Source organism: Grammomys surdaster, unplaced genomic scaffold, assembly GCF_004785775.1.
Source record: "Grammomys surdaster isolate TR1022 unplaced genomic scaffold, NIH_TR_1.0 336, whole genome shotgun sequence".
In the NCBI taxonomy this organism is placed as follows: Eukaryota; Metazoa; Chordata; class Mammalia; order Rodentia; family Muridae; genus Grammomys; species Grammomys surdaster.
Window position 1 is genome coordinate 608,653 of NW_021604755.1, and position 11,081 is coordinate 619,733.

At 47.1% G+C, this 11,081-nt stretch overlaps 1 protein-coding gene across 1 annotated transcript in view; it reads right to left on the reverse strand.

The window, feature by feature from the left end:
• The window catches only part of LOC114630319 (uncharacterized protein KIAA1257-like), an 18,950-nt gene extending 16,203 nt beyond the window's left edge, over positions 1-2,747 (reverse strand). The window contains 1 exon segment of the mRNA XM_028778455.1: positions 2,413-2,747. Coding sequence (XP_028634288.1) covers positions 2,413-2,677 — 265 coding nt within the window. The 5' untranslated portion in view covers positions 2,678-2,747.
• Positions 2,748-11,081: the final 8,334 nt, after the last annotated feature.

Here is an 11,081-nt window from a genome sequence, read left to right on the forward strand (position 1 = left end):
GAGGGAGGGAGGGAAGGGAGGGAGGGAGGGAGGAAAGGAAGGGAGGGAGGGAGGAGAGAAATGAGCAGATAGAGTCATTTTCTATTACTGGGAGAGGGGATTATTCTAATTCTTTCAAGGGCAATTTGACAACAGCCATCAAAACAATTTTAAGTACATACTTTCAAAATAATTCCACTTCTTAGAATTAGGGATACAGACATTGAAGAGACTCTGGCTAGCTCAATCCTGGTGAGCATGGCTCTGGCAGGCCTTGCCCTTCTCCCATTTCCTCTGCCTTGCTAAAAACCATTAGATTACAATTTCTAAGGCTAGCCACCAAGGTCTAGTCCCTTATTTTGGCCACTTCCTCCTTCTGAGGCTGACTACCAAGGTCCAGTTATCAAAGTATTAGAGTCCAACAATCAAAACTCCTCGTCCTAACAAAGGGTTTCCCCTTGTAACTTTATAAACTGCTGTTTTCCTGTGTGCCGTATCTGTCTTCTCTCTATCCAGAGGAGTCCTTTGTCCTCCAGGACAAATCCCCCTTCCCCCTCTCCCTCACCTCTTCTCTCCCCTCTCCTTTTTCCCTTCCCCTTCCCCCTCTTCCTCTATCTCCTTTTTTGGCCCTTATCACTGCCCTCTTTCCCTGAGACAAATAAATCTTCTTCGTGCTGAGAACACGGTCTTGGGGATCCTGAGTGATACCTGTCCTTTCAGAAGTGACCACATATGCTACAAAAAATGTATATATAAGAATGTCTAGCTGGGGTGTTGTGGTGATTGTCTTTAATTCCAGCATTTGAAAGGCAGAGACAGGCAGAACTCTATGAGTTTGAGGCCAGCCTAGTTTACATAATGAGTCCCAGGACAGCCAGAGCAACATAGTGAGACCCTGTCTCAAAAAAAAAAAAACCACAAAACAAAACAAAAGTCTACACCAGGGCTGGGGAGGTAGCACAGTTGGTAAATGTTTGCCATACAACCATGATGACCTTAGTCCTAAAAACATCCGGGCATGGTGACATATGCTCGTGATCCCAGGGCTGAGAGTCAAGACCAGGAGGATCCTAGGGATTCACTGTCCAGCAACCCTATCTCAATTTCAGGCCAAGCACATGCACACACAGAGATTGGGGGTGGGGGAGAGAGACAGACAGACAGAAAGACAGACAGACAGACAGACAGACAGACAGAGGCAGAGAGAGACAGAGACAGAGAAAGAGAGGAGAAACAGAGACAGAGAGAGACAGAGAGGCGGAGAGGGAATCTTTTGAAGAATAGAAACAAAGCTTCTGGAGGACTGGAGTGGAGCTCAGTGGGGGAGCCCTTCTTTAGTTGAAGCATCTTAAGGGGTCAAAAATTGTTTTTCAAGACAGGGTTTCTCTGTGTAACAGCCCTAGCTGACCTGAAACTCACTCTGTAGACCAGGCTGGCCTCCCACACACAGAGATCCTCCTGCCTCTGCCTCCTGAGTGCTGGGATTAAATGTGCCACCACACCTGGCCCACAAAGCTGTGTGCAGAAGTGAGGGCTCATTTAGGCTACAGTTGCAGAGGATGCACTTCGCCATGAAGTCAGGATCGATCACAGGAGCCGCCAAAGCACTTCCTGTCTGCAACTCCCAGAGTCTGTCTGCTTACCTCAACCTACTCTAGACAAGCCTCACCCACATACCCGGCAGTTTGTTTCCATGATCAGACAGCCCATCAGGCTGGCAATCAAGATAAACTATCATAGGTTAGGTTTGCCCTCTGTTTGCACCAGCCTGTCCATGGTAAGTCAGTGTCTGGAGTAGTACAGCTAGCAAGAAGTAAAAGGAAAGGCTTGGAGCAGAGGAAGGAAGGCCACTTGTCCAGAGCCCAGCCTAGACTGGCAACCTGGTGAAGAAACTATGGCTCCTGCTTGTAACCAGTGAGGGTGGAGCTCCTTTTGTGTCTGCTGCACTAGTAAATTGGTATACTTCTTGACTCGAGAGATTTGGGCCAATGAGTCTAGGATGTATTTTAAGTAAGGCATTGGGTAACAGTTTATGAGAACCAAGTCTTAACTTTTGCAGGGTTTGTTGAGCTGCGGTAGGGAAGGGGAGAGAAAAGGGGAAGGGAAGACAAGAAAAGGGGAGAAGAGAGAAGGTGAGGGGAGAGGGAGAAAAGGAGAGGGAAAGGGAGGAGAGGAAAGGAGGGGAGGGGTGTGACCTGCTTCTTGTGGCCTCTGAGTGGGCTAAGGGAAAGTCCCACAATCACTTCCATGCCTAGCCAATAGCTGGACCCAAATTTACTGTTCTTTTTCTGATCTCTGCCTTGGTTGGTGCCAACTACTCTAGCATGGGAGGGGAACGGTAGAGGGAAAGAGGCGCAGATGTGCCCTCAGCTCCCAGAGGAAGCCAGTCAGTTCCCACCTTGCTCAGAGGCAAAGTTCTTCCTTAGCACCTACCTATCAGTGTGGGGAAAGCCAGTGAGATCACAAATCTGCAGGGGACAATCTGGGGCACATCAGTATTAGAGGCGCCGGCAGGCCCCTCTGAGGAATGCAGGCTGCTGCTGAACTGGTCCTCAGAGTCCCACTCATGGGCTGGGTTCCTGCGCTTCAGGTAGTCCTCCATGTCACATTCGCTCACTGAATGGCAAGCGCTGGTCACGGAAAAGGGCCCCGTGCTTGCTCTTTCCTCTTCCTCCCACTCCCAGGCTTGCAGGGACATGTTGCACAGCGCTAGGGTGGTCCTGATGGGAGACAGCAAAGATCCCAGGAGTAAATCTGCCCAGTGCAGGAAGGCCACCCTCCCAGTCCCATCTCTGTCTTGTCTCTAATGTCCCAGGCTTTGGTAGAGGCCTGCTCCACAGTGAGTACCCCACAGATGGAGAAAAGGAACCCCCAGAGAATTGCAGCGAACGATCAGTGATGTTTCTCCAACCTGAGCTCAGCTACTCCTGTCTCCGAAATCAGGAGTTCATCAGGGGGTGCTCTTGGCTTGCGGATCCAGGTGAGCCTAGGTCACCACTAACCCAGGAGGCACCTGAAGACGGGAGATCTGACTCCCTTCAAGAGTATGTCGCAGAGTCCCAGACGTGGCAACCGCACAGAACTGGCAACTCTCACTTGCAGAAGGGGAAAGTGAGCCGGCACAGTGTATACCAAACCCCGGGAGGCTGACTTGAAGCAAGATAAAGAGTTCTGGCTTGGACATCACTCATGTTTCAAGACACAGAACTCTAGCTTGGCAGCTAGGAAGTCGGTGCCTGGGGGACCTGGGGCGTCTGGGGGGAAATAGAGGTTAACCCCAAGGCTCGAGGGTTACCTGTGAGTAGGCACACCTGTTGGCTTCTGCACCCGCTACACAGTTCAGCCACTGGGGAAGTTAGGCGCAGGCGCTAAGAGAGCAGAGTCCCAAAGGGACTTTGTTAGGCGGTTGCCAGGAGACCTCAGTCCACAGCTGGGGGCGGGGCTTCCTTCCTCCAGCTGAGTTCAGCTCCTGGTTGTAGGCTCTGGTGGAAACCTGCTTCTTCTACATATTCCGGGGTTGGGAGTGGGGGATAGGTGGGGGTGGGGAATGGGTGGGTGGGGGGAATATGAACTTTTCAACAAGGAGCTCACTGCGGGGGTGGGGAGGGGTGAGCGGGCAAGAATGGGCTTCTCACAACACGGCTTCTGCTCTGCCTTGGTGCACCAGACCTGTCAAAAAGGTGGAAGGCAGATTCAGATAGTTACCCAATATTTTAAAACTTCTCACTCTGAGCTGGATACCTTCTAGATCCTCTCCAAGTCCCCATCCACTCCCACCTCCCACGCTTAAATAAAGCTAAAGGAAGCGATGGTCTCTACATTCTCAGACCTGAAATATCATGAGAATTCTGTTCCCCTGAAATAAGGCTACAGACTTAAAAGGGTGAAGCAGCCATACAGCAAGTATGTTGCAGCACTGGACTGAAATCTAGACTCCTGACCACCTATGCCTGCACTCCACAACAAAGCCCACCCACACTGAAGCACCCTGGCTAAGCACCCCAGCTGCTGCCCCTGACCCAGAAGGCCACTGCACACTGCCTGAGCCAGACAGGAACAACCCACAGTGGACTAGCCAATGGGACGGGGATGAACTGCAAGAGGTAATGAAAACCAGACAGGGCTGTGAACGCAGGAAATAGCCTACGCAGAAGAAACGGCATACACAAGACCTAGAGGGTAAGGGCTCATGACAAGTTCATAGAAAACTAATGAACGGCAAGATGGTTTTTGGTACAGTGCCCCAAAAGATGGAGGTGGGGGGAATGTGGAGGGTTGGTGGAATGGTCGGTAGGTTTTCTAGCGAGGGAGTGTTCCATCAGCCAGTTTAGTAAAGAAAAGGGGACACAAGGCTTAACATACATACATTTGGCTGCTGAGAAAAGTAAAGTTGAAGTTTGAACTATGACCTACTTTTAGTCTCAGAGCAGAACTTCAGCAGAGCTGGAGCTGGGACCAAGTCCTAAGCTTCCCAGTGCATGCTTTTCTAGGTCATCAGATGAGACAGAACATTCCAGAATACTGCATAGTCAATGGAACCTCCCAGTTAAATCAAGATAAAGCCAGAACCTCAAGAAAGACTGTAAGGGGTCAAATGGCAGCAAGTCACTTTAAGGAAGGCTATTCACCTTGTCCACACTCCAGCATCCTGGTGAGTGCAATCCATGAACCAAGGCTGAAAACACATGGGGGGGGGGGGGGCGCAGGGCTGAAGATACAGCAGCTCCTAAAGCCAGCAGGCAGCAGGAGCAGGTCAGCAGCTCCATCCCCAGCAGCAGACACTGGATCCCTGTCCCTTGGGTTCCACCTACAACCTTGACTCTGATTTCCCTCAGAAGAGTCCTTTCATATTATTAAATTTAAACCACGATTTTTATTAAGTACACAAACAGATTCATGATGCTACTTGTGTGGAGACCTGGATGACTCATATTTCCAAGTTCTCACGTGATAATGAGCCAACTGGTAAATTCAACTCTGTGTCAGGAATAAACATCCTTCTCCTTCTTTTCATCTCAAGATGCTTGTGAATGGCAACGTCTTCCTTAGCTAAATCGTAGAGCTCCTGAAGAACACCAGGAACAAGTGTTACTGGGTGTCAAGATTGCACTGGCCACAACGAAACCTACAAAGTCTGGCTTTACTCCTTCACATCATCAGATATCAGCTTCAGCAAGGTGGAGGCACCTCAGCAGTAAGGCACAGCCAAACTGGACAAGTCCTTCCCAGGAACAGAGAGAGAGAGAGAAAGAAAGAGAGAGGCAGACAGAGAGACAGAGAGACAGAGACAGAAAGATCCATTATCATGGTGATCCAGCAACAGAGTTCAAAATGTCTTTGATCACATTACCTAAGGACAACAGCCATACTCCCCAGGCTCAAGGTGAGAGGCCATAGGTCTAGGCCAAAGGGCCAAAGCCCATCCTAAATACACATCAATGTTAAACAGAATGCATCAAAAATAAGATTTTGCTAGGCCTGTTGGTACAGGCCTGTCATCCTATGTTACTCAAGAGACCAAGGCAGGAAAATCCCAAGCTCAGGACTATCTTGGACTACAACGTGAGTTCAAGATCACCCTGGGCAACTTAGGGAGACCCTGTCTCAAAACAAAACATCAAAAGAAGATGTAGCTCTGTGGCAAAGAGCTTGCTCAGCAGTGCCAGGCCCAAGGTTAAACTCCCGGCACAATAGACATACTAACAATAACAATAATATCCTGAGGTTCCGGTCCAGGCCTTCAGGGATAACTCTCCAGGAACAAGGCTTAGGGACCAGCGGCATTGTGTTTTCTGAGGATATAGCACCTCTCAGACATCCTCTCATGTTCTTGCTTTGTGTGGTCCATACTCCTCCCACACAGTGGTTCAGCCAATAAAGTTCATAGATGTAATACCATGTGACTTCTGACATCAGCTCCTACAAGCCTTGTTGCTGTCTTGTTTGGAGCCTCATTTTCAAATATAGCCTCTATGTTGTCTACAAGTACAGATGACCATGCAAGGATCATGTGGCACTGTTCTGAGAGTGCCTAGCCAATGTCAGTCCCCAGGCTATAAGCACACTGGCTGCCACTCCACAGAGCAGAAACAGTCTCCGTCAAACCCTCTTTACATCAGATTCCTGAGCAAATTTCTGTCCTCTTAATTTACAAATCACAAGCTTTGTCCTTCCAAAGTGTCAGATGTGCTGTGACCCCCACCACAAAGCACAGTTCAAGCAGCAACCCCAAATTCTTTCATGTCCCAGTACATGGAGAATTCTAGAATAAATGCATCACAAATACACTGTAGGCTAGATGGTTGCAGGATCTTAGGTGACCTTTGCTACTTAATGTATTTCTAGACTTCGTAATGACACTTTGAACGGTGCACTGCTGGAAACAGCTCAAACAATCCTGGAGTGACTTCAAAAGTAACTTCTTTGCCAGAACTTCAACTCTTCTCCCACAGATATCCCACCCCCCAGCACGTACAAAGGAGCCCACAAACTTTCTGAGTTTACATGCTTTGAACCAACAACAAAAGCCTTCTGGATCCAAGTGAGATTGTTTCAGGGGTGCCTAGTAACACAGCCCACAGATAGACAGGCCTAACAACACGCCATTATAAACCCTTCCCCACTAAGCTGCAGGAGACTAGGGAACAGCCTATGGGAACATACTGAAAAGCTTTGTTTTCCATACTGTCTGGCCCAGGAAAGCTACTGTCTGAAGGAGTCCTTCAGCAAAGCAGTTACCAGCAGGGGACTGGGAAGGGTGTTTGTGGCATCTTAGGCTAAGCCTTGAAAACTGACATGAGATAAAAACCAGGCTCATCTGCAGAGACAGGACTCTATCACAGCCCAGATATTTGCTTTAAATGGCTACATTAAGCTCCAGGGCAGGACTTCATAGTACAGCAGAAGGTACGTTCCACTACCAACACCTGGAACCTTAGGAGTTCCAATATCACTGGACTAGGAAACATTCAAATCCAGAATGATGTCTGCCAGAAACAGTTTTCCCTTTTGGTGCTGTAAATTCATATTCACAAGTATGAATTGGTGCAAAGCAAAGCAACCAAGTCACTACTTTGTGAGGCACCAGGTCTCCATCCTAATGTGGCTCAGGCCATGTATGACGCTCATACGTGATGTAGTGCAAGGGTTGCTTTAAAACTCACACACCAATAAAAGACAGACATTATTTGTGACTAGCAACAAGAGCAGACGCAGAGCAACATGCCACACTGCCATATGCTGTGACAGCCATGGGGAAGGAGCTAAAATCAGCCATATGCTGTGACAGCCATGGGGAAGGAGCTAAAATAGGAGCCGTCGGTCTGTTTCTTCTGCTGTGTTAAATACTATTCCAGGTGAGCAGATCAGGCAGGGCTCTTCCCATGTGGTCTGGTGTTTCTTAATCTGCCAGGGCTGATGGGATCCAGAGTAGGTAAGGTAAAGGAGTTATGGATAGGTGAACAGATGCTGAGGCCTGAGACAGGAAGCACTGATGGTAGAGGTTAGGGACAGTAGGTACTGATGTGCCATCCTTGGGGTCAAGATGATGACTTTGTCTTTCACCCCTAGTGAGTTCTGAGCAGAGGAGGAAGGTCATGGTATAACTTAAGATTTAACAGCGTCCCTCAATACGTAATTCAAGCCTTTGAAGCAGGTGAAGCAATCACACAGGAGAGAGATGCTAGGAGCTTGGCTTAGGGTGACCACAGTACACTGGGAAGAAAGCAGATTCAGGACAAGTTTCAAAGGTGGGTCCATGGGACAGGCTTACCGTAGGATCTACGGTGTGCCTTGGGGGAATCTTGTTATAATTCAGAGCTGCAATGTCTTCCAAAGGTATGTATGTGAAAACCTTGGTCCCTTGGGTGCTGCTAATGAGAGATGGAAAAACTTCAAGAGAAGAGACCTAGGAGCCTGCCACTTGGGTTGTGCCCATAAGGACAACAGTGGACTCCTAGTCTCGTCCTCTTCCTCTTTCTCTTTCTTAGTTAAAGTTTCATTGTATGAAGAGACACCGTGACCATGGCAACTCATAAAGGAAAACAGCTAATTAGGCTGGCTTACAATTTTAGAGATTTAGTCCATTATCATCACGGCAAGAAGCATGGCAGCATGCTGGGAGACATGGGGCTGGAAAAGGAGCTAAGAGTTCTACATCTCAATCTGAAGGCAGCAGAAAAAGACTGTGAGCCACACTGGGCATAGCTCATGCACAAGGCCATACCTACTCCAAGACCTCCTAATAGTGCCACTCCCTATGGGCCTATAGGGGCTGTTTTATTCAAACCACCACACCACCCGTGATGTGTATGGCATTTTAATCACCATATATGCATGTGTGTCACCAAAAGCCCCAAAGCAAACTGTGAGCCAAAATAAATCTTTCTTGGGGTACCTGTTACGGTGATAGTACCAGCTGACTGGTACAGGCCAGAAGAAAGAGGTTGACACCAGGCACTGCAGTGGAGAAAGTGCAGGCTGAGCATCTCTGTATAACTCAACATGCTGGAAAACACATGGAGTGCACTGTTACTGTCAGTGAAAACGGAGGCCTCTTTGGGGAAGATAGGAGCCATTCCTCAAGATATCAAAAGACTACAGGATGCATCTGTCCTAGGCTGCTTCCTATTGCCATGATACCAAAATCAACATGGAGAGGAACAGGTCTGTTTGCCTCACAGACCACACTGCAATACTGAGGGAGGCCAAGGCAGGAACTGAAGCAGAGGCCACAGAGAAATCATGCTCACTGGCTTGTTCTACATGGTTTGCTCAGTCTGCTTTCTTATATAATAAAGAATTATCTGCCCAGGGGTGACCCCACCAACAGTGGAAAGGGCCCTCATCCCATATCATTCATTAATCAAGGGAAATGCCCCATAGACATGTCCATAGTCCCATCTGATGGAGACAGTCCCTCAGTTGACATTCCCTCTTCCTGGGTGATTCCAGCTTTACCAAGTTGCCAAAAGCTAGCCAGCACAGCAACTAACCCATTCTTAAGTATACCTAAAGGAAGTGAATTACATGAACTCAAACAAACAGACAAAAATCTGTAGCAGGTTCACTCACAACAGTCAAACCCCAACACCCATTAGTTGGTGGACAAATAATGCAAAATGTGGTCTGTCCAGGCAATGGAGCATCCCTCAGAACTGAAACAGAATGTATGTTACAGTGCCACTCCTTAGAAAGTCAGCACACAACTGTGGAACCACACTGCAGCACAGAGGAGACGGAGATGGATGTTTGCTTGTTTGTTGGGTTCTTTTTCTTGTTTGTTGTTTGTTTTTAATTTCTATTTTTATTCTCTTCTCTTCTTTTGTGGGAAGGTTGCAAGGGTGGAGGATGGATATGAAGACGGGGAGAAGAGTGGGATTGGGGTGCATGATGTAAAATTCACAAAGAATCAGTTTAAAACTTAATTTTAAAAAAGAGAGAAAGCTTAAAGTGTCGCCTAAGTAGCTCACTTGTACTTTGCCAAATAAGTAAGTGTTGAATTTACCGCCTTTGGATTTGTATCAATGCAGCAGAGGCCATGCTGTTAGGTAATGTGAGCATGCCAGTCTTTATCTGCGCAGAGTTACAACCTAAAGCTCATGAATAGCTTAGCTAGAAATGTCTTTGGTGTCAAAAGTACTTTGTCTCAAAAAGTAACATAAATTTTATATTCTATTCAATATTATCTGCACCTGTTTTAATATAAAGTGTTTTACATTACCTTCATCCCCTCCCAAAAAAAAATCAAGTAAAGATGATCTAGAAATACAAAAAAAAAAAAGAAAAGAAAGAAAGAATGTAAGCAAACACACACACAAAAAAAAATTTACACAGGAGGCTACCTTAAATCCACTCCCCTTTTAAAATCTTATGTGTATGGATGTTTTGCTTCTATTTGTGTGTGGTGTGTGTGCAGTGCTCATGGAGGTCAGATGAAGGCACTGGATTCTCTGGGACTGAAGTTACAGATGGTTGTGAGCCACCTTGTGGGAAGAAGACTTGAACCCAGGTCTGCTGGAAAAGTAGTCAGTGCTCTTAACCACTGAGCCATCTCTGCAGCCCCAGAAGGCCACCTTCTGTATGATTCCAGTTATAGGAACATTTAGAACAGGCAGACTTCGGATTCAGAAAGTAACAGTAGCAGAAGGATGAGTTAGAGACTGAGCAGTATTGGGTGCACACGGCGGGGGCAGGGTGGGGATGGCTGGGTGGAAATGTTGAAGTTCTAGGTTGTACTTGTGGTTAGACAGCTGTGACACACTAAGCACTGTTGTTCTGTACATCTTACAGTGCAGTCTCCCATTTGAGCAAAAGAGCTGGTGTGCTGAGAGCAAAAGGTTCACCCTCACCAGAGGGAGCAACCAGATGTTTTGTGGCTGCCGTTCCTTGTGTGCTTCTTTGTAGGAAACATCCAGTAATGTTCTGTGCGGTACTGTTATTGTCACATGGGTATTAACATTCACAAAAACTGCTGCAGAGCGTTTCCTCATTCGTCTTTGTTCAGTGATCTGTCCTAGCTGGGGCCCTGCTGAATATCAGCTTCCAGCCATTATAACCAATAATGTGGTAAGTAAACATGCTGTACACGTGGTTTTCTAAGGTGGAAGCCAAGATATGGAATTGTAAGTTATTTCACTAAATTGTCATTGCTTTTATCATATATATATATATATACACACACACACACACACACAAAATGCTTGGAGGTGTGTGTGCTTAGGATGTCTGATTCCTTCCCAGAATGTGTGGGACAAAGGACAAAGTGCTGGTCTGGGATGCTATAATGGAGAAAACAAAATGATAATGCTTTTCAACCGGGATTTAACATTTAAAATCAGAGGTGTACACAAAACAAGATCTGCCTATCTAATAGTCAAGAGCCGCTGAGTTTGCCTTTTGCTCCAATACAGCTGGGTAAGGTTCCCACGGCAGGCAACAGGTGGAGTCAACACCACATCTCTGTGAAAGAGAAAAGAAAAGCCAGTTAGTACTCAAGAGCAAGCATATCTGTCCAACATCTTCTAAAATCAAGTTCTAGGGCACCAGAGAAAATAGTGGCCAAACAATCCTGTTTACCTCATCCCTTCCGACTCAGGCCAAGT